The 24260-nt window shown below is 45.6% G+C and overlaps 1 protein-coding gene across 6 annotated transcripts in view; it reads left to right on the forward strand.

Moving 5' to 3' along the window:
• Positions 1-23656, forward strand: part of MED25 (mediator complex subunit 25) — a 49524-nt gene extending 25868 nt beyond the window's left edge. The window contains exons 7-20 of one of the 6 annotated variants that reach the window (XM_088455407.1): positions 1468-1627; positions 3778-3911; positions 5638-5746; positions 12679-12896; positions 13487-13624; positions 13743-13828; positions 14404-14461; positions 15479-15586; positions 16348-16536; positions 17833-17940; positions 18039-18122; positions 21907-22086; positions 22781-22988; positions 23172-23656. In XM_088455407.1, the coding sequence (XP_088311533.1) occupies positions 1468-1627; positions 3778-3911; positions 5638-5746; positions 12679-12896; positions 13487-13624; positions 13743-13828; positions 14404-14461; positions 15479-15586; positions 16348-16536; positions 17833-17940; positions 18039-18122; positions 21907-22086; positions 22781-22988; positions 23172-23278 (1887 nt within the window). In that variant the 3' untranslated portion in view covers positions 23279-23656. Of the gene's footprint in view, positions 1-1467; positions 1628-3777; positions 3912-5634; positions 5747-12678; positions 12897-13483; positions 13625-13742; positions 13829-14403; positions 14462-15478; positions 15587-16347; positions 16537-17832; positions 17941-18038; positions 18123-21906; positions 22087-22780; positions 22989-23171 lie in introns of all 6 variants that reach the window. The other 5 variants (XM_088455404.1, XM_088455406.1, XM_088455405.1 and 2 more) reach the window with 5 other exon arrangements.
• The last annotated feature ends 604 nt before the right edge of the window (positions 23657-24260 follow it).

Below are 24260 nucleotides of genomic sequence, written 5' to 3' on the forward strand. Positions count from 1 at the left end.
AATCTCATGGGTTCATAAGTGAATAAAGTTTGCCCCCCCCCCACTCTCTCACACCCATAAAGTCTGGTTCAAATACAAGGGGCTGGAGGGAGCGTGGAAGCCAGTTTTATGTTGCAGAGCCTCTCCCAACTAAGGACAGGCGTGTAAGAAGTATTGTAATCCAAGTACTCATTTACAACCCCCATACATGGTACTTATTACGGCACTGAGACAAGATTTTGCGTTCTGACTGTAGAAAGTCCATGAGATGTGGAATTGAGGACGAGACGCAGGATCACCATACTTGGACTTTTTGATATACTTGGGTTTATTATATGTTTTTTTTTTGCTTTGCGGTAAAAAGGGGTGCAGCAATCGGGCCCCGTGATTGTAGTGTCAGTTGAAACTAGAGATGAGATAAATCATCAGCCATCAGGGTAATGCCCTCTGATCACAGACCCTCTTACGCCAGTCTGCATCTATTACTGCGCCAAGTCTGCCTTATACTTTACCCTCTTGATTACTTGCTGAAATATAACCAGGTCAGGTCTCCAGTTGAGGAGTATGTTAGGATTTAGAGTGCTCTTGCTAGAATCCACCTGTTTAGGACTATGAGTCAGTCTTCCACTCCTAGAACCGCAGGGATTTGGGCTTTCCCCCTGGTTGAATCTTAGTGACCTCTCCCATCATTTTCCTGCTCCTTGTGCCACTGTATACCAGTATTGTGGCATTTCCCAACTGCACATACACCAGGTGACCCTCTAAAGTTGTCGTCCAATGTAGATGTGCAGTAATAGGTCCAGGACACTTATCGACAGGCGCAATTTGTACTGGCATCAGTGGCCAAGGCGTCTAGTATTCCGCACAAGCCTAATTGGCTTCAGTCTGTGGATACCAATCACCGTTGGGAAGGTAAAAAGCAGCCTAGAGGCAGGATGTTGTTTGACGTCCCCCAGGGGACAGGTGCCACAACACTGTGTACTAGAAGAAAGCAGACAGTTCAAGGAACGCTAAGGCTGATTCCACTGTTGGAGGATGGCCAGGCCCCTTGTATGGATCTAGGCAAAAGGAACCATCTCTGTTATACTATTGGGTACAAATAACAATGGGGCAAACTCATGATGCCGAACTCAGAGGCATGCTCCTCGTCTAGCCATAATCAGGGGGCTACAGACCTGTGCGGTGTCGCATTGCCCCTCCCCTGTCTGAGTGAATGAATGACACGAATGGGGGGCAGGCAAAGTGATCCGCAAAGATGGTTACCTAGCATCCAGCATCCGCCGGTCAGTGATGTCTGCAGATTTATCAGGGGTCCTAATGCATGCCAGCTGAAAATACCCAACATCATAACAGAGCCATCGGCGCCCTGGACTGTCCCTTGTTGGCATGTGCGGTTCTGTGCCTATTTTATTCATTTTGATTTTTTTTTCTTTATTAATAATAATTATGAATTAATATTTTATTATTAGTTATTGAAATTTGTTGCAGAGAGGGATCCATTTCTCTATCATTTCCCCTCGGAAGCTGCCCGCCTTGCGTACACTCTTTGAGAAAGCGATGCCAGTAGGTGGCATGATGGAGCCACAACCAAAGGACTACAACCAGGACCCCCGACACATGATACTTATCCGAGGAATAGTCCTTCCAGGTTAGTAATATGTTTTTTTTTTTTCTGGTATTTCTTTATGTAAAACATGTATACTGATGGAATAGAGACTTTTAACTAGAAACTGTTACTTGGCTGATTGAAAGTAGACGAGTGCTGTTGTTTGAGGAATCGGGCCATTAAAATTGCCTAAACAGATACATACACAATATTACAAGCACACTATAGTGTATGAATGGGAGTCGTGACTTTTACATGTTTTTTTTTCTACCTTCAGATTATTACCTTACGACCTCCGTGCATTACTTCTGGCTTCCTTCTGTGCTGTTAGCCGTGTATTTATAGCATCATGTAAAGCTGTTTTATTTTCTGGAGACAATTGTAATCCTAGCACAGTTTAGCATCCTATACCTGGGCAATGACCTAATCTGCTGCCTAGACCAGTGATGAGCAACCTGATATATGTCATACCTGAAAATGGGTGCAAGCATCTTTTAATGTGGACAAACAAAACCCCATAAATTCTGACACACTCCTAGCATTGATTAGGCAAGAATGGGCGGCCATCAGTCAGTATGTGTCCCAGAAGGTGAGTGACAGCATGCCAGGGGGCGAATTGCAGAGGTCTTGAAAAAGAAGGGTCAGCACTGCAAACATTGACTCTTTGCATAAACTTAATGTAATTATCAATAAAAACCTTTGACACTTATGAAATGCTTGTAATGTTACTTCAGTATACCATAGTAACATCTGACACTTATGAAATGCTTGTAGTAATGTTACTATGGTATACTGACGTAACATCTGACACTTATGAAATGCTTGTAGTAATGTTACTATGGTATACTGACGTAACATCTGACACTTATGAAATGCTTGTAGTAATGTTACTTCAGTATACCATAGTAACATCTGACACTTATGAAATGCTTGTAGTAATGTTACTTCAGTATACCATAGTAACATCTGACACTTATGAAATGCTTGTAGTAATGTTACTTCAGTATACCATAGTAACATCTGACACTTATGAAATGCTTGTAGTAATGTTACTATGGTATACTGACGTAACATCTGACACTTATGAAATGCTTGTAGTAATGTTACTATGGTATACTGACGTAACATCTGACACTTATGAAATGCTTGTAGTAATGTTACTATGGTATACTGACGTAACATCTGACACTTATGAAATGCTTGTAGTAATGTTACTATGGTATACTGACTTAACATCTGACACTTATGAAATGCTTGTAGTAATGTTACTATGGTATACTGACTTAACATCTGACACTTATGAAATGCTTGTAGTAATGTTACTATGGTATACTGACGTAACAGCTGACACTTATGAAATGCTTGTAGTAATGTTACTATGGTATACTGACGTAACAGCTGACACTTATGAAATGCTTGTAGTAATGTTACTATGGTATACTGACGTAACATCTGACACTTATGAAATGCTTGTAGTAATGTTACTATGGTATACTGACGTAACATCTGACACTTATGAAATGCTTGTAGTAATGTTACTATGGTATACTGACGTAACATCTGACACTTATGAAATGCTTGTAGTAATGTTACTATGGTATACTGACGTAACATCTGACACTTATGAAATGCTTGTAGTAATGTTACTATGGTATACTGACGTAACATCTGACACTTATGAAATGCTTGTAGTAATGTTACTATGGTATACTGACTTAACATCTGACACTTATGAAATGCTTGTAGTAATGTTACTATGGTATACTGACTTAACATCTGACACTTATGAAATTCTTGTAGTAATGTTACTTCAGTATACCATAGTAACATCTGACACTTATGAAATGCTTGTAGTAATGTTACTTCAGTATACCATAGTAACATCTGACACTTATGAAATGCTTGTAGTAATGTTACTATGGTATACTGACGTAACATCTGACACTTATGAAATGCTTGTAGTAATGTTACTATGGTATACTGACGTAACAGCTGACAAATAGGTCTAAACACACTGAAGCAGCAAACTTTCTGAAACCCAATACTTGTGTCATTCTCAGAACTTTTGGCCATGCCTGTACAGCGGTGCCTCCTATCTAATAGAATAAGTGCCGTATTTTCCAGTAGTGCTGAGTGATTGACTTTGCATGTTGATGTGTTAATTGTCGCCATCACCTGTGTGTCCCGCACAGCAGGAGGAGTGGTCACTGCCCCTGGGGTTGTTCCTGCAAAACAAGCTATTCCTCAGCCACAGCTGCCAGTCGTACAGCCACAACTTCCAGCGCCCCCTCCTCATCAGCTGCCCCAGGTCCCGGCCCCGTACATGGTAAGTAGTGAGTTGATGTAGTTGTTAGTACGGCTTTGTAAAGCTTCGTTTTGCTCCTAGAAGATAACTTGTCATTCAGTAGAGTTGTGGATGACATTACTTACTTTTGCATTCCCTCCTCCAAATGATGCGACGTCTACTGCTTTATCATACTGTATTCATTCTTTTCAGCCATGTCTTATGCTGCATACACACACACAACGATTTTGTTACCAACGATTTTATGAACGATTTTCTGTCAGATTATCTGTCAGATTTTTTAAAGTGTAATGAACAATTTTTTTGAACTACAAACGATTTTTGCATATTCCCTTAATGAAAATCGTTCAGTTGACAAGTCTGACTGAACTACAAACGTGGACACGCATGAACGATAATCGTTCATCATTTGCCTTAGAAAGTGAACGATTTTTTCAAACGATTATCGTTAAATGATATTGTTTAACGATAATCGTTAAAAAAATCGTTGTGTGTGTATGCACCTTTAATATTATCAGGCAGTTATCTTTGTGGCTTAAACGACACAAAGCTGCTTTCTGTATTCATTTGTAGCCAGTGTAGAGAGCACAGCAGAGATTAAAGCCATCTTCCTGATTTATACATTTATATAACTGCGAGGCTGAAAAGCACAGAAGTGAACTAGATATCAATGTATTTACTAAATGTGGCACCATTGCACATACGGGATGTAGTTAATATGCCTGTGGAAGGGATGGCAGGCTCCAAAATACCGATGCAGGAATCCCACTACCCAGCAAAAAGCCAACGCCGCTATCCCAAAGGAGATCAGGATAACCGGCGTCTGCATCCTGAACGCCGAAATCCTGAACGTTTTATTGCTGGCGTGAAATGCAATGCAGCATAAACTCAACATATTAAGAATGTGAAATCTTTGATAAGTTGTACATAGGCAAACGCAGGGGGGGGTTTCCGTCTGCCTGGAAACCCCCCTCCCCAGCCCACACCATGACCACAACAGAAATAGTAATGTAATTGAATTTTACTAGTGCTGCATGTTCTTCACAGTATCACAAATGAAATAATTAGCACCACCTGTGGATCTTTTAACATGCATCATCCAGTAATAAATAACCTGTGCACCAACTAGGAGATATGGAAAACATGCACTGTTAGGGATGTGCTGCTATAGAGCCCAATATGTACATATATGTCCAGGGCAGTGCTAGGTTATTCTGCTGCTCCCCCAGACTCCCAGAATTGCTCTAATACTCTGGAATAGTGCCCACATCTAAAATAAAAACATTCAGCTCAGACAGGATGGCCCTACTGCTGCATATAATGGCTTATTGTGATCCCTGGTCCTCTGTATGCTGGAATTATGACACACAATATACTTTGTATGACGCATATTAAAGCTGGTTAAATGCTAATTATACCCTCTTCATGGACTGGCCACACTCACTCTAAAATCAAACGATGCGCAAACCCCCCTCTAGAAATCCTGCGCTTGCCACTGTTGTACAATATTGCACAGATTGAAGAACAGTAACAGTTCATACTGTGAGTGTTTGTTACTATACAGAAACAAGTGTCTAGGTGTTAGCTTGTAGACCGCGGTGCCCTGTGCCTCCGTAATGTCACGAGTTCCCAGTGAATTGATAGATGCTGCCTCCGCTCTGGGCTACATGGTAAGAAATAATGCTGATTATTCCATTATAAGGGCACTTTATGGAGCTGACCTGTAATAACTGTGTTTGCACAGCAGCATGCTCCTCAGCCAAACACCCTGTCGCCAGCACAGATCGCTGCCCAGTCTGCAGTGGAAGCCGCCAAGAACCAGCAACAGAAGAACAACAACAACATCCAAAACCGGTGTATGTATCCTTGTAGTGCTCTCGGTACAGTAATGCATGCGGCTGGGGTTTTATGACTCTCATTTATTTACATGTTTAGGGGGAATGGGTGTTTCTAATGCTTATTTGTTTCAGTCCTACTCTCTTCTATATGTGGGGGTCTTGGATCATAAAGCCTTAGATTGCTCTTGTCCATTCCTTGCTTCCACCCACATGGAGGACCGAGTCGCCTATATCACGGCACTGACGTTCCTGGCAATGGTGCATTATCACTGTCTGTCTGAGAATGGCTTCATTCTAGCTTACCTATCTGGCATCCAGTCGCTTCATTTCTAATTCTAGCGGCATCCCTACCACTTAGGGGTAAATTTACTAAATTTAGAAGTGGAGATATTGCCCATAGCAACCAATGAGATTCTAGCTATTCTCTTCTAGAAGGTGCTAGTTAAATGTTAAGTAGAATCTGGTTGCTATGGGTAACATCTCCACTTCTAAAAACTATCAGTAAATATACCCCTTAGTCTATGTCCCCCAGAAGGCTGTTGGATTTGTTACTAATGTAATCTGGGATCAGTATGATCCCGACAGCAGAATTCCGACAGGGGTGAAAAATCCTGGAGCTACAAAAGGTAAGTATCGCTAACCTTTTTTTTACCCCATAACCCTCCTTTAGGGGTGCCTAAACCTAACCCCCCCCCCCCTTCCCCGCTTCCTAAACCCAAGTCTCCCGGGGGGGGGGGGGCGCCTAACCCTAACCTCCCCCCGGGTGTGCCTAACCCAAAGTCCCCCCCCCGGGAGCCCCTAACCTAACCCTCCACCCCCACCCACCCCCCACGGCTGTCCGCGCCCGGCTTACCTTCGATCGGTAAGCCGGGTGTCGGGCTCCCGGCGTAGGTCTAATGACAGGCATCGGGATTTCGACGCCTGTCATTAGACCCCTGCCGGGATTAGACAGTCGGGATTTCGTCCGTCGGCTTCCCGACTGCTTCCCTGTAATCTTTTCTCCAAATACACTGTGGGAGAGAGACATTGCTGTCCTGTAATGTCTGTGTTTGCCTTACCACCTATGGGTCATGTCTAATCCCATTAGTCTGTCTATGTACCCCGTTGGCTACAGAGAATAGGATTTATGGGTTAGTAAAAAATCCACTTTTCTAAGATCACATCTGCAAGCTATATAAATGCGTCACTGAGAATTGTGTCTGCGTAAGTCTCTATACACACACAGTATAATACAATGGAAATCTGCGGTATATTACTTGTAAGCTCAGGTGCAACATTATGGATGCTTATTTAGCAGAATATCTACCAACGTTACCTACTAGATAACACTGACATTTGGTTAGAGCCTTATTCACGTACACAATATAATATAGAACTAAATGTAGCTGAAGCGAGATGTAAAGTTTTCTTTCTGTCACAACCATATATTCCTTATATAGCAGCAGAAAGCAGTGACCGTATCTGCATACAGTGAGGGGAAGGGATGAGCTGATGCGCGGCATATTGGCAGTCTGAAAACAATGCTTTCTCCTTCAGGGTCCATAGGGGGTCCACAGGGTTGACCTTGGGTATAGGTTGGGAACCAAATCCGGGCACCACGCAGTTAAAGCTTTTAGCTCCCAGGATGCACTGGGTCCACTCTCCCTATAACTCCACCCCCAAGCCAGAGGCACCTCAGTTTAAGTTGGTGCCCGGCCGGAGTCGGGTCACCGTTAGCGCAGGGGGAGCTGATTAGCAGCCCCTAAGCTTTCTTTTATTTTTTTAGGGACAAAGTTTTCTCTAAGGACTTTGGACTCCTCAGAGCAGCAGCGTCGGACTGTCGATAGGATGTCTAAGCTGCCGCTCCGTCACCCCCCTGGCGCTGAGACGCCAGTACAGATTTGGGGATCTCAGCGGGACCCCAGAGTCTGTGGGCGCCCAGGACTGCTGCCGGATCCACAGGGAGCAGGAAAGGTCGCGGATCACCGCTTGCGTTTCAAATGCAGTCCTGTGCCTCCGGTCTCTGGGGACAGACCGGAGGCGCCGGCAGTGGCGGCGGGCCCCCCATACCCCGTGTGTCCACTAGACCACCAGGGACTTAGTGTTCGGTGCAGGGAGCTGGCGTCCCGGGGGTTAATAGCCGGCCAGGGGAGGCAGCCATCTCTGTTACAGCGGCTCCTCCCCTCAGCTCAGTGCGCCTTTCAGTATCCATAGTCTGGCGTCGCTGAGCTGCTTCCTCCGCGGGCCAGGCTTCTTCTGAGGTCTCCAGCGGCCATTTCTCTGTGGTGCAGCAGCAGATCTCCGGAGATGGCGTTTGGCTCAGTCCCCCTGCGTACCTCACCACTAGGTCAGTGTACACAGCGCTGTAGCCTTCCCAGACACTGAATCTGAGCAGTTGAATGCAGTGACATTTTGCAGTATACTGCATGTCATGCTTATGTATGTATGTGTGTGTGTGTGTATGTGTGTGTGTGTGTGTGTGTGTGTGTGTGTGTGTGTGTATATATATATATATATATATATATATATATATATATATTTCTGCATTGTATGTCACTTATGCTAGTGCTGACTGTCTGTACTTTATTCTCTCATCTGTCAGTGTATATCTATCCCTTTTCTTTATCTGCCCTAATACAGCTGTACTTAGGGTGATTCTGAGACCTCACATATATATATATTTGTTAATATTTGTGAGGTCTGTCACATACTGTTGCGTGCTGCACGTTGCCATATTTTAGATGGAACGGTGTGTTGCATACGCTGAAAATGGGTCCCTGCAGCTAATTTTGGCATCAGTCAGGATCAGTATAGCGCTGCTTGATATTTCTGCCAAGAGGATTGGTCAGATATGTCTGACCAGGAGATAGAGCGTGATACTGCACCCATTTTTACTATCCTGCAAGTCATGTGCTGCAGGTGTTAGTGCGGAGGATTTGACTCATAAAGGGTTCTGTATGCGGCGCCATCTGGTGCCGGCCCCCTTTCACGACCCCCTTGGGCGGTTTGTTTTCTCGGGATCCTCTCAATTGCGGATCGCCGGGCGGGCCCCATTGTTGTACCTCACTTGGGGTTACTTCACCATACTGCCCTTTTCATCTCAGGGTATCTCGCAGTTTCTTGCACTCTTCCCCTGTGACACAGACTACCGCTCCCTGCAGGGGTTTTTCACTGTATATGAATTCCCCCTGGTGCCACAATAGTCTGTCATTCCCCTTGCAGGGATTACCGCTACAGCCACCCTGGGTGGATATGTCTTTACTGGGATTCGTGGTCAAATATTCAGTGTCTGCCTTTGGAAGGGTGGAATGGGTTCAGTTCCATTCCAGGCCTTTCCATAATTGGCTCATCTCCAGATGGAACGAGTTTTTTCTGTCTGATCACTGTTCAAATGATGATGCTCTCTCTGGAGGCAAGTCGGTCCCTGTCCGGGTAGCTATGGCCATCTCGTCCAGGGTATTCTTTGCTATGGACAGTGGGCCTAAATCAGGACGCTCGCAAGCGGGTCGATGGTGCCCTAATGCGCATGCGCACGACGGAGGGAGCTCCGTCGTGCGCATGCGCGAGACCCGCATAGCGACAGCCAAGCTGTCGCTCCGGGTCTCGCACCAAAGGGGGCGTGCTGTCGATGGTGACTGACAGCACGCCCCCTTTGGTGGGCGTGCCGGGGGCGTGGCTGCCAGACGGAGGCGTTCCCATGGGAACGCCTACCGTCTGGGTCCGGCCCCACTGACATCACTGATAGAGCCAAAATCACTCCAGGGCTTGCGGCCACGAGACCCTACCGCAGGGTCTTGTCGCAAGCCCGATGGTCGCGATGGTCAAGACCATCGCGACCATCATCATGGACTCTCGCATAAGCTGTGGGTGGTAACCCACAGCTATGCGAGCGTCCAAGAGGCCGCTCCATTTTTAGGTAGGAGGGCCCTGATTCAGAGCGAGCACTCTGGTCAGAGCGTCCGGCTCTGAATCAGGCCCAGTGTCTGGTTCGCATCCATTTCAGTGCAGTTGGACGTCTGTCGATTCCAACCTGCCAATTAACTTGTTGGAACTTTAGGCTGTCTTGGGCCTTCACTCTGGCATTACTCTTGTTTCACGGTGAACCTGAAAAGGTTCAGTCCAACATGGGTCATGACTGTAGCTTCCTTTTTAGCAACACTGTTCGTTGGGTGGCAATGACGACAAGTATGTCACACATTTGTATATAGGGCCTGATTCAGAGCCGGACGCTCTGGCAAGAGTGCTCGCTCTGAATCAGGGCCCTCCTACCTAAAATTGGAGCTGCCTCCTGGCCGCTCGCGTAGCTGTGGCTGACAACCCACAGCTTATGCGAGCGGCCAAAAAGATGGTCGCGATGGTCAAGACCATCGCGAACATCGGGCTTGCGACGAGACCCTGCGGTAGGGTCTGGCTGCCGCAAACCCAGGAGTGCTTTTGGCTCTATCAGAGCCAAAAGCACTCCCACTGACATCACTAGTGATGCATTGTATGGAACAGGAACGCCTCCGCCTGGGCAGCAACGCCCCCGGCACGCCCACCAAAGGGGGCGTGCTGTCACTCACCATCGACAGCACGCCCCCTTTGGTGCGAGACCCATAGTGACGGCTGGCCGTCGCAATGCGGGTCTCGCGCATGCACACGACGGAGCTCCCTCCATCATGCGCACTAGGGCACCATCGACCCGCTTGTGAGTGCTCCGCGCTCGCGAGCGGGTCTGAATCAGGCCCATAGTCCGAGGGTCTCCTCCCGACCATCTCGGCAGCGTTCATTTCAGGAGCTCTCCATTGGGAAGTGGGATTCCTCAGCCGTCACGACGTGCATCCCGGGAACTAGTCTCTTCCCCAAGAGAGGTTTCATCTCCTGGTGAGCAGGGGGGGCCCCCTGAGGTGACCCTCATGGCCTTCTGACTTTATCACACTATGGTGTTACAGTCCAGCTCTGGGAATTCTGAAGCAACCTTCAGTGACTCTTTGTCGGTGAAGTGGTCCTTCCACTTTGTGTACCTGTGTTCTCCGGTCTCCGGAAGTGTTTCAATCGAGACTGAGATGCTTTCCTGCTGGTGGCTCCTGATTGCCCCAGATGTCAGGGGTACTTGGATTTTCGGAGTCTCTCCTTCGATACTCCATTCCTGATGCTTCACTGCCCGGGCCTGTTGTCTCAGGGTCCTTGGTTTTGCCTTGGACCTGGGTCGTTTGTCTTTGACTGCGTCCCTACAGTGGTCTTACGGCTTACCTGGCTTTGTCATCGTTTAAATGATTAGAGCATGTGGCTCTCTCTTCTGGAGGGCATCATGTCATGGTGTGAGTTGCTCTCGCCCTGTGTTTCTTCTTAAAGTGGTTTTTAGGTTCCATATTATTCTGGAACTTATGGTACGGCCATTCAGTCCCCAGTCCTCTCGGCTGGTGTGGCCTCATTGACTGTGGTCCGGCCTCTTTGGATTTCTGTGATCCGTTCAAGTTCCTTAGGGAAGTCGGACTCCTTATTTGTGGTCTGAGATTTCTGGTTTTCACAGGAAAGGATGGCCTGCCTATAACCAAATGTTGGCTAGATGGCCTCTTATGTCTTCCTCAGCGGCCTACCCATGGGAAGGCTTTTCTGTTGTTGATGCTTGTTTTTTCTCGGGCCATGTAACCCTCGTGGGCAGCTCGCTATGGCGCCTCGGCTGTTTTGCCTTACTAGGTGGTCACGTGGTCTTCTGTCCACACCTTTTTAAGGTTCTAGGCATTGGTTTCCTTTGCCTCTCAAGATGCTTCCTTTTTGGCAACGGATTCTCCTATCAGCACAGGAGCGTCCCCACCCTTGGTTGAACTGCTTTGGGACATCCCCAAGGTCAACCCTGTGGACCCCCTATGGACCCTGAAGTAGAAAACAAGAGATATGGTAAGAACTTACCTTTGTTATCTCTGTTTGTATGAAGTCCATAGGGTCCACAGGGCGCCCGCCCTGACGCACCTGGCTTCTTATGGGCTGTGTTACTGGTCGCCGGTTTCCCATCTCCTCTGTGAGTAGGGTTATTGAGTGTTCGTTTTCTCTCTCTTTTTCTCTCCTCCTCCGGCCTTTGGCTACTTACAAACTGAGGTGCCTCTGGCTTGGGGGTGGGGTTATAGGGAGTGGACCCAGTGCATCCTGGGAGCTAAAAGCTTTAACTGCGTGGTGCCCGGATTTGGTTCCCAACCTATACCCCCAAGGTCAACCCTGTGGACCCTATGGACTTCGTAGAAACAGAGATAACAAAGGTAAGTTCTTACCATGGGCCTGATTCAGACCCACTCGCAAGCGGCTGTCCGCTCGCAAGTGGGTCGATGGTGTGCACTGCGCATGCGCACGACGGAGGGAGCTCCGTCGTGCGCAAGCGCCAGACGCGACGAGTGAAAGACTTTCCTTCGCTCGTTGTGTCTGATCAAAGGGGGCGTGCTGACGATGTTGATTGACAGCACGCCCCCTTTGGTGGGCGTGCCGGGGGCGTGCCTCCCAGACGGAGGCGTTCCCAAGGGAACGCCTACCGTCTGAAGCCGGCCCCACTGACATCACTAGTGGTGTCAGTGGGAGTGATTTTGGCTCTGATAGAGCTAAAATCACTCCAGGGCTTGTGGTCGAAAACCCAGACCACAGGCTTCTGGTCGCACTGGCGATAGTCAAGACAATCGCGACCATCATCCTGCACGCTCGTATGAGCTGTGGGTGGTGACCCACAGCTATACGAGCGTCCAGGAGGACGCTCCATTTTTATGGAGGACGGCCCTCATTCAGAGCGAGCGCTCTGCTCAGAGCGTCCGGCTCTGAATGAGGGCCCATATCTCTTGTTTTTACTTAATGGCATGGAGATGGATACTCTGAGTAATAAGACATAAACTGTATTTGATAACCTACACACAGACCAGATCAGTTAGTTATTAGTTGTTACTGCCTCTAGTTGAATCTGTTGTATTCAGTGCTTGTTTATTGCCTGTTTGTTGTTTATTCTGTTGTAGTTCCTGGCCTGGGAGCCATGCAGCCCGCTCAAGGGGTTGGCCCACCATTCAACCAGCCTCCCGCTCCCACAATGCCCCAAGCACAAGCATCCAAAATGGTTCCCTCTCCTGCATCATTAATAACGCCATCTTCTCAGCCGAGTCTGGTCTCCACGGTAACCACAGGTCCTGGGCCTACACAGGGGTTGTTGCCGCAACAGCCTGTCCCACAGCCAATGGTATTGACGATCTCCTGCTGTCGTCCACCTACCTGTTGTCTGTAGTAATGTCTTGTAGGAACTATGCTTGAAGGATTATTAAACCCTAACAAATAAATGGTGTCTTCAAGCCAAAGCAAATGTCCCTTTTACACTCCACTTCTGATTGCAGCTTTGTTCGGCAGTGTATATGATTGTGTCCTTCTGTCCCCACTACTTACAAGGCCACATGCCGGAGACACTGCGACAAAAAGCTTATATTACAAAGCACGCCATTGTGGTTATGCTTGATGTGATGAATTGCTCATTCTGAAGAGATTTAGTTAAAAGGGATTGCCACCCACTTCTATTATTTAATAGGTTAATCTATACTTTATAGAAAAGGGAAATACATGCTGTACAGAGATTTTATTTATAGGAGGCATTTTCCGAGCAACTGTTTGACTTTCTCAGTTTGCAGCGAGCAGTCGCCCATATCTGTAGTCCTAGCGTACAATATGAAAGCACTGATCTAAAAATACAATGGTCACCATGTTGAATCGAGTGATCAGTTATATTAAGTGTATCGACGTGGCTAAGATGTTTGAATAACCTGTGTTTATTTGTAGCAGCCTGGCGCAGGAGCTCAAGGTGTCGTGCCACCCCAGCAGTCTTCTGCCCCTCAGCTTGGGAACCTGCAGTTGCCCACTACACAGCAATCTGTCGCCAACAAAATGCTAGCCTGGAGTGGGGTGCTCGAGTGGCAGGAGGTGAGGGCTACATTTTCCTTGCTCTGTCGGGAATATCGGGGGAACAGAACCGAAGTTCTCTATTGGAGATCATTCACCTATCTCCATTCAAATATTTATTTTTTTATAACCATTTTAGAAACCGAAGCCGGCATCTGTCGATACTAATGCCAAGCTCACCCGTTCCCTCCCATGCCAAGTCTACGTCAACCCTGGAGAAAACCTGTAAGTGTCATGAAAGCACTGGTCCTATGCAGGATGAAAGTGCCATCTGTCACATTGCAATTGTCATTAGATGCACTCTGATCGTGTATCAAACTAATCCAGGCAGGCTTTATAAAGTGATCTATTAAAAGAAGCTGGTAGAAGATGAGCGTGTGCGTAATAAAGATGTTCAGTACATGCTAAACTGTTAATCTGTCTAATCATTATTCCTAGAATAAGATATATGTAGGCTCGTGTAAGTTAAAGGAAAAAAAAAAAATTGCAAATTCTAAATAAAACCTGAAATCAGATATAGGCCTTAATGTAATCGCCTGCGGTTTGCAGGAACCGTAACAATTTTGTCGATTATAGCCGCAAGTTTTAAAACGATCATTTGTTTTATAGAAAAGCCAGGATGATTTTGCCTTAAAACAAATTGAAAATTTAAATCTAGCAGCTAGATCGCCAAAATGACGCCAGCGTCCACAAATTGCAAGCTATTACAGAATATTCTGGCGCCAGATAAGTAAATGTTAAACAAATTAAGTTGATCCCTATATTCTGACGTTATATCATGGATTTTATTTATTTTTCAGGAAAACTGATCAGTGGCCACAAAAGCTGATTATGCAGCTGATCCCGCAGCAATTGTTGGTAGGTAACCTGCCGAGGTGAAGTGTGATGAGTTGTGTTGGGAGCTGGATTGTATTTATGCTCTACCTATATTTTTAGCTTTAAATAACTGACTTTGATAAATTATGTTGTTTCATTTACGTGTATTCGTTTTTGTGTTGTGTGTTTTTTTTTTTCTATTTTGTTTACTTTATACGTTTCTGTTTGTTTTCATGAATCGCTCATTTTGAGTAGTTTAAAGTACTGCTAATTAGATTACTGGTCTGGTCCGCGTCTCTACTAATTTACTGTGCTTGACAATTGTTAGTAATTAGTAGAACACAGACACCAGCTTACATCAGCACAGTGCTTTTTCTTCCTCCCATTTGTTAATATGTAGCTTATATTGAAATCAGGCATTCACCTTATTTATTAACTGATTGACCATATTGCATATTTAGTGATTACGGTGCATAGTCTTCAAAGCTCCCCTGTTAATTATGTAACGCCACTAGCCGCAAGTTGCGGCTCCTGGAGCTATTTCAATATTGCTCCAATGCCACTGCTCCGTCCCGCAAGCTGTGCCGCTGCTTCTTTCGCCATAATTACTGGTGCCAAAAGTTTACGATGCTGCGTATTCGTTAACTAAGTTTGCGCAGTGTACATGGAGAGGGCCGTCACGGGCAGAGGCCTCTTTCCACCCGGACTTCCTTCCCACAGGAGGGAGCAGGGCTCTGGGAACGAACGCCATCTGAAGATGGCATCCGCTCCCGCAATCAGACTTTAGTTTGATGAATGTAGGTGTAGTGGTGTATGGGGACAGCGGGCCACATCGGCACTCCAAGGTAAGCAGGAAGTATCCGTGACATCTCCTGCGTTACCATTATAATAAATCTGTCCGATACTTAATTTCTTTGATGAATAGACCCCATAGTGTTGTAAGAAATATATTGAATGAGTAACCCCTTTAAAGCTAGCAGTAGAAAGTGGTTACCAACCTTTTGCTCTGCGAGGGGCCAGCAGTACAATAAACGTAACGTGTTGATCTTTGTCTTGCAGACCACCTTAGGACCCTTGTTCAGGAATTCCCGCATGGTGCAGTTCCACTTCACCAACAACGATCTGGAGTCTCTCAAGGGCCTCTACCGCATTATGGGCAGCGGCTTTGTAAGTGTACGGTATAAGAGAACCGCGTACATGATTCCCTAAGTGACTGCAGCTATAGGCCCGAAAAAAAAAGATGATCATGTAATAAATAAAATGACAATAAACTTATGGAAAAGATCCACTGTGCACCTTAATAAGCTGTGTAGGTCGTCCTCAGAATATACAGCAATACCAGTTACATTACACTTAAAGAGGCCGTTCTTATGACCAAGGTAGTATCGGGCATTATGCAATGAAATATATTGGCGACTTTAAAAATAAAGAAAAGTTTGTTAAAAAGTTGTTTTGCCAAATACATCTTTCTGTAAGTGTGCATTGTATTATTACCATGTATTATTAGAGCCTTTTTACGGCTTGCTCCTTTGTAGCGCCTCTGTCCATAGGTTCCGCTGTATTTTGCTGCTCCTTTATTGCTTTACTTGTATTTTGGAACCGTCATTCGATGGGTTGTTTGTTATTGTTCCTGACCATGGAGGAGATTTTTTACTTTCCCTTGGGGTAGCCCAGTTCAGGATCTCCTCAAGCGAGGACTGCATTTCTTCCTCAGGTGAAGGGAGCTGTCACTGCCAGCAGGGGGTGTGTGCGTGCTGTCCTGCTCCACTGCGCAACCGCTAGGCGGGCGGACACTTGAGCCCGTTATATAATAGATTAGTTGCTGCCATAATTTAAATGCTGAAGCTTTGCCTGTTTGTGGAACACAAACAAATTGACAATCTCAGTAACTGTTGAATAGATATTTGCATTCCCCCCTCCTGTTCTAGGCGGGCTGTGTACACTTCCCCCACACCACGCCATGTGAGGTCCGGGTTCTCATGCTGCTCTACTCCTCCAAAAAGAAAATCTTCATGGGTTTGATCCCCTACGATCAGAGCGGCTTCGTCAATGGCATCCGACAAGTGATCACCAATCACAAACAAGTGCAGATGCAGAAGATCGACCAGCACCGCAACGTAAGAAGGAACCTTCCTTATATTCTGTTAAGATAACTACACGGAAAACTAGAAATGCCAATTTGGGTGGAGTTCAAACATTTTGATGATTGAAATAAAATAAAAAAATGCTGATATTGCTCAGTTAGGATGGGCGGCACGGTTGGTGTGGGGCATAGCATTATTTGCACAGAGCTCTGAGGTCATCAGTTCAATTCCTGTCTTGTGATCTTGGCACAGTCTGGGTGGGGTTTGTATCCCCCCCACACCCCCCAGTTCTTGTCTAGGCGTCCTCCTCACTCCAAAAACACAGCCTGTAAGTTATTTGGTTTTTGACAAAAAAAAACCAAACCAGATTGATGTGATAGGGAATATAGATTGCAAGCTCCTCTGGGGAAGGGACTGATGCAAATGACTGAGATATTCTCTGTGTAGCGCTGCGGAATATGCGTGCTGTATAAATAATAAATAGTATGGAAAGCTTCTGGGGGAGAGCGTAATGTATTACAGGACCGTTACAGCCATTGGGGACCCCTACAGATCCAATCAGTATAATGACATTTTGTTATATTCACTTATTAAGCTCTACCCCAAATCCCCTTTTTCCTTCTTTAGTCCACTGATCATTGCTGTTGCCTGTTACTGGTTTCTGTTTAGCTATACGCAGAAGGAGGTGGCACAATTCTATTTGGTCACTAACGAGAGCCTCTGGCCTCTTACCCTTTGGTGTCATTGTTTTGCGTGGCACTACAGCATGAAAACAGGCCTGACGATGGAGACCACGGATTCCAATGACCCCATGCTCACTTGTGATGTTACTTGCATTCAGGATTGGTGTTATGTTGTGTTTGGAACGCTGCCTGCTCTACGCTTTAGCATTTATCTCAGGCATTGGGGGGAAGCCTAGGCCACGACCAAAGACCCGCAAAGCATGCATGGAGGCAGACTATATAGCCACCAGTCCATCTCATTTGTGTTTGTCATGCGGTTTTCCTGGCTGTCTTCTCGCACTGTAATGCAAAGCAAACACCAGTGCGTATAAGGCCTGATTAGTTTGGTGTGATGTATACTGTACGTACATTAGCATATATCTGTATACAGTATATCATTCACATTCTACTGCTGCAACATGCCCCGCACACTGTACTGATGACGCCACTGGCGGTCTCCTGGCTGAAATGACCCCAGATGAAGCTAAAATCATCTGACACTGGGAACCATACACTACCATAAACCCTGATCTGTCCCTGGCAGGGGCGGTTACCTGATTCCGGCGGTCTTTGGTGTCATTTCTGTCTGTCTATTTGTTGTTTGTAGATGGGGACAGCTCAGGCCATGGCTGCAGGATCTGTACAGCCTAACCCTCAGGGCTTCTTATCCAAACAGCCCGGTGCTCTGCCCGTGCCGCAGTCCGTGCCGCAGCAGGTAAACAGCTGACTGGATATTCTGAATCTTTTGTTTGTTGGGAATAAATTCACATTAACGTTTTATTTTTATTGTACCTACCTCTTCCCCCTTCCCAGATGCCGGGACAGCAGGTAGCCCCAGGCATGCCATCTGTGAGCCAGGTCGCTATGATGGATGAGCAGCAGAGATCACAGAACCTGGTGAGTTTCTACAGCGACGTTCATGTCCTTTATTGTTTTGCTTTGAGGACAAGGTCATGTTCTTGGGTCAGGAGGACACTTATGGCCCTGACTGTTGGCCATGAGAGAACTGTGGGGGAGACGGTGACTGCCTGCTATCCTGTGTATGTTTATGTGGCAGGATGGACTTCCCCTGCCACCCTATCTTTCTCTCCGCAGTTTATCTGTCTTGTCCTGGGCGTTCCATTTTGCCATCTATAATCAGCCATTACTGACCACCCCTACTGGCGTCACATGGCTACCAGACAACTGCAAATGCCAACTGTGCTTTAGTTGTAGTAAGCGGTGGCTGTCTCCACCAGGCTCCTTCTCCTAAATGTGAATACAGATGTGTCCTAATACACCCAGCCTGTATACACCATGCGCAATGCGACGCAACTAGGATGCACCAGCAGACTGTGCTGATTAATGTGATATGTATATCTGTGTGCGACTGAGTCTATATATGAGCCACAACGGAACTTGGGGTGGAAAAAGCTGCGGTCGCTACATTGTAGCACTTGGTATGCAGATTCAGACTGGCACAGATATACAGAAAAAATATATCTTAAAGATAACCTTTGTGTGGGTGCAGATTCCGAGGACACTCCGACGGAGGGTCCAGACATTTCAAGACCGCAGTAAAGTGAGTTGGCACACGGCTAGCGCCAGGTGGTGCACGCTTGCCTTATTTTCATTAGAAGCAGGCACATTTACCAAGTGGTTTATACCGTAAGAGGGACTATATATATGCATGCTGGCATACCAATATCGGATATCCAAATCCTTGGTACTGACTTTTGGGAATTTCCCTATTAAACAACGATTCAGTTAAGTCCTGCTTGCATAATCCATTTTTGGCATACACTGCATGTTTTCAGGATTACCCGGGCTACACTCTATGGGGTAAATTTACTAAAGTGAGAGATTTTAGAAGTGAGTTTTAAAAGTGATGTTGCCCATAGCAACCAATCAGATTCTACTTAACATTTAACTAGCACCTTCTAGAAGATAATAGCTAGAATCTTATTGGTTGCTATGGGCAACATCACTTTTAAAACTCGCTTCTAAAATCTCTCACTTTAGTAAATTTACCCCTATGACTTTATATGCTGACTGACATATTTCTACAGTGAATCCTTCATTGTGTGGATCACATTGATACTTTTAAACAGAAAGGTTTGACTGCTACGTATTGCAACATCTTGGATTGATTTATTTTTCTTTTTTAGCTTTCAATTTGCTAAAAAATTTTTTATTACATTAGAAGGCCTTCTAAATCTTTTTATTTTACTGTTCATATATATATATATATATATATATATATAATGTATGGTTTTTTCTACCCTTCTTCCCTTTCATACTATGTTTATTCTATAAGTTTCAGATTACGGATAACACTGTGTATTTTACTGTTTAGTAATTCTGGATATTAAATATGTGTGACCTCATAATATGGCTCTGTAATATATGTTACAATTTCTACAGAGATACCCAGGGCGGATCATTATCTATTACAATTTAAAACATGTATAGATAAACCATGCATATATAATTAAATGTCATTATAATTCCATTTGTAGAGTTAGCAGCAAAAGTAATGAGCAGTCATTAGACGCAGGTGGTACCCAGGGTATAGCCCCAAATACAAGACTGCAGATTATAATGTCCTTACTTTAAGGAAACCGTTCAGTAAGCAGTCAATAATTGCTGGATTCTCAGGATGAAATAGAAGTGTATTTACCAGTCCATAATAGGTGTCCTCAGCTTTTAGCAAGATGTCCTTGCAAATACTGTGTGTTGTCCTGAAGTCCTGGGCTGGATGTGATCACCAAAATTGTAAAGCTGGCAGCATACAGTGTAGTGCAGGGGAATGGATCCTGGTAGCCACCGGTATAGTGTATCCTGGCTTAACGCGTTGCGCTGAGTATTTCTTAGCTTCTTAAAGAAGCAGATATGTCTGAAGAAGCTTAGAACTACTCATCGCAACGCGTTAAACTAGGATGCACTATATTGTTGGCTACAGCACCTCTTTGCTGGCGACTATGGCTGATTCATCTGACAGCTTACCATGGGTCATGACTGACGCTAACTCCGGATGCTGGGTTCAACACAGGACAGCCGGGGGAATGTTTAGCACAGGCAATAGGCGTCTGGCATAAAGGTGTTATAATCCGAAAATAATTCTCACTATAACTGTTAAACCCCCCTCTGTAGTAGGGATGGTCACCTCAGAAACACAAGATAGTGCACCAGTTTCTCATGGCTCTGTCCCACTTTTTATACAGTTTTCTGCACACACGTCGGAAGCTGATAAACCAGCCCCAATCTGCTTCCATCAGCCCAGGCTTAGTCATGCAGTGAGCGTGGAGGATCTCAGAGATTAACATTATACCCAGTGGTAGGGGCTTGTGTTCCTCCACCTGTCCTGCACTCTGGTGTCTGAGCTGGGAGAATTATTCTTTATATCTACCACCCAAAATGCTTCCATGGCACCAGCACTGGGGCCTGACTCACATTTTGTGCTGAAATATGCTCCAGAGGATAGGCCAGCAGTCCTCCCTATTACCGGAGCCTTCGGGGCTGTATGGGACTCTGCGCTACCTGGGACACATCATTCTGCACCCAGCACCAGGACTTAACCCATTTGAAGCTGCAGCACCTGGTATTAATTTGTCCAGTGTTGTGGCACCACACAACAAACTTACATACATTTATTATAGCGATACATTTTGCCAGCCATTCATCACTGGACATTAACTCTTACAGTGCCCATCCACTAGAAGACATGAAAACGACTGCAGGATTATGACATTGTAATCGTGCAGTCATTTGTCATTCTGCGATGAGCCTGCACTGAACGAGCAGTCATTCAGTGCAGGCTCATCAATCATCTGCAAACATGCTGAACCTGACGTTATCGTCGGGTTGTCCAGCATGTTTGCCCGACTATAGATCTCTGAACGGCCAGCGGGAGTGCGCATCGCTGGTCATTTTAGACATTTTTGCAAACGATTTTTGAACGATTGAACAATATCATTATAGTTCAATCGCTCAATTAAATCGTTTAGCGGATGGGCACCTTTACAGTGCTTTAGAGGCCATTTTAAGCATGTGAGCAGACCAGTCTACAATATATAATAGTATCTGTACATTTTCGGGAAAATAGATATCAAGCAGTTGGTAAGATAAAAGAATTATTTTGGTTCTCTTGTTTTTTGTTTTTTTATAACCAATCACAAATCCTGAGCAGATTACTTTAATGTCAACACTTTGAGCCTCATACGGAGTTGCACACAAGTCTGACGCACTGCGATCTGGGAAATAAATGTGGAGCTCCACCCACATTCAGAGTTGGCCACGCCTATGCAGCTGCACCGCTCCTATCCATCTGTTCATCTCTATCAGCGTGCATTTGAACCTGCCCTCTCCCTGGCGCAGGAGCTCCGTAAGCCTCTGGTTAGCCTGCAACTCCGTCTACGCGCCCACTCAACATTCACTCTGAACACTCAGCCTACGAGCCCACGCCCAGTTACACCCAATACAGCCGCAAGCTGAGCTGCAACTGTGTATCGCCCATAGTCGCACAAAGTTACTTATTCTCGGCTCGGACGCATGAGCTGAGCCACAAATCGCAAGATCCATCCGGTTTGTTTCTCTGATGGTGAAATCATGTCCTGTGTTAGTCTGAAGCACTGTATGTGTGATAGTGAGAGGAGCAGACTTGTATGACTGACATTTTCCCCACTTTGATGCCTCCTTCCAGTTACATATCAGGGTGCAAAAACAGCCTCCGCAGGCCAACACCCAGCCGTCACAGCAGGCAGCACAAGCTGCCGTCCAAGCACCAGGACAGCCTCAGAATACACAGGCGGGAGCCATGCTAAGACCTCAGAATCCCGGCGCCAACCCCCAGCTCCGAAACCTACTGCTCAGCCAGCAGCCTGTGAGTATGGCAGCTCCCTACTGCCCAGCCTGTACATGATTTGTCAGCTTTGCAGGCCTATGTTTCCCTGCAGCTGTCCTTCCTCCCTTATACACTGTAATGCAATACATGGCACCATGTAGTTGTAGTATGATATATGGCACATTACAGTGAAGCCACAATAGAAGCCTGGATTTGCAGACCTGTGTCTCTGTGCCGTGTCTGCACACTCTGTGCCCATTGCAGCAATCCAGGACTACGTGAGTCTGATGTGAAGGAAATAATCATTGTAGGGGTCATATGTGTACATAAGCCAATCATTTATGGTGGAGAAAGCTATAAAGGCTATTCATGTATATTGTTTTATTTGGTACCTGTGCAATTGAACATATATAAGGAGGCGGTGTTGTGTTCTGTATACCTGGCTGCATCCATAAAATGAATTGGATACTCAGAAAGCAGCATCCATCCAATGTATCCAAGTGTCTTGTTTGTAGTATAAGGATCAATCCATGAGCCCTACTTCAAGGTCCGTTTGCAGCTTGGATGAGCGATTAAAGCAATGAGTGAAATAAGTATGAACAGGAATTATAATTTAGGATACAAAAAAGCTGTATTTAATTTAGGTTGTCTGAATGGCGCCTCAACTGCATTGTGACTTAAAGGTGATGAGCGTAAAGTGTTACAAGTTAGTAACGTGTGTCGTGTCCTATAGCCACAGGCCAACGTTCCCCAGTCCCAGCAACCCTTGCACCACTTGCAGCAGGCAGCGCAGGGTATGCTACCACACCAGGCACTGGGGCAACAGATGCAGCACCAGTCGGCTGGCCAGCCACAGCTGCAGATCCCAGGACAGTCCCTTATGCACCAGGCCCCGGCCCAACAGTGGGGCAATCAAATGGCCCAGCGGGCACCTATGCCAGGTAAGCTAGAGACAAAGACTGTGATTGCAATTGTATTTGGTCTACAGGAAACACTGGCGTGTCTGTCTAGTGGGTCTCTTACTGTGGTTACTATCCATGGGCTCTGTCATAGGTTGGGTTAGTACAGTAGAGTTCTCTAACAAAGGCTGTGTCTGAACTATCGTTTTTTTTTTGCCATCTCAGGAGTGATGATGAACACTGGGCCACGTGGGCCTGTCCCCCAATCAGGACTGCAGCAAGGGCAGGTCCAAAGCGTCATGGAAGATGATATCTTAATGGACCTCATCTGAAGATAGAGTAGATGCTATCTGCTCTATCCCCTGTAATTCCCTTCCATCAACCGGGCTTGCTCTCAGTCAGAGAGACCTTGCTATTGTACAGACACTTCTACCAGACCCCTTCACTCTTTTCCATGTTTTCCTCTGTATACTGCTCCTTAATGCCTAGAGATTAACTCGCTAATGAATTTTCTGTGCACTTCCATCACCTTCCACCAGGTGGAACCTTCAGCCGGTTTATGTTCTGTTGTAACCATGATACCATCAGTCATCTTCTTTATCTCGCTTTTCTGATTACGTAAATAAAAAAAGGACTTAGAAAGAAGTGGCATTTTTGTTTTCCTCTGATATACCATCTCTTTCTATAGTAAATAAATATTTTAGAGTATACTTTTTTAGTGTTGTTTTTTTTTCTACTGTGTTGCTTTTTCTGTTATGTTGATTGTGTTATATAGCATAACGGAAAACTTAAAGGTGTTTTCCACCATTTATAAAAAAAAATTCTAATTATTAAATAACCTGACTTATCACTAGTAGTACTCTAATAAGTATCCCTCCACGTAACACTCCTCATCTGTAGGCTCAGCAGGGTATATAGCACTTACACATAGCCAGGGCCTCAGCTAATACAGCATTTTCTTGTTTTAATGAAAACCTATATTCACCTACTTTAAGCCTTTGACAAAAAAATAGTTGTGACTCTTTGTGTATAATGACACTTTGTAAGAATCTGATATTCCTCCCTGCATGCCCCACATTTGTTACCCTGCTCTGTAAATCCCTGTCTGCCTACCTGTGCCCAATGCAGTAACGGGTACTTACCATCCGCCACAATGACGAAAACGGCAGTTTTTTTGCCATAGGTGAAAACGGCTGATTTACGCCAAAAAACAGGCGAAAACGCAATTGGCGAAAAAAACTGGAGATAAGTTTTCTCCATCCCAGACCAGGCGGGAAAAAAAAGCAAAATCCCTATTTTTGGCTAAAAATGTGG

The sequence above is a fragment of the Taudactylus pleione genome, unplaced genomic scaffold (assembly GCF_031769625.1).
Source record: "Taudactylus pleione unplaced genomic scaffold, aTauple2 ptg000655l, whole genome shotgun sequence".
Classification (NCBI taxonomy): domain Eukaryota; kingdom Metazoa; phylum Chordata; class Amphibia; order Anura; family Myobatrachidae; genus Taudactylus; species Taudactylus pleione.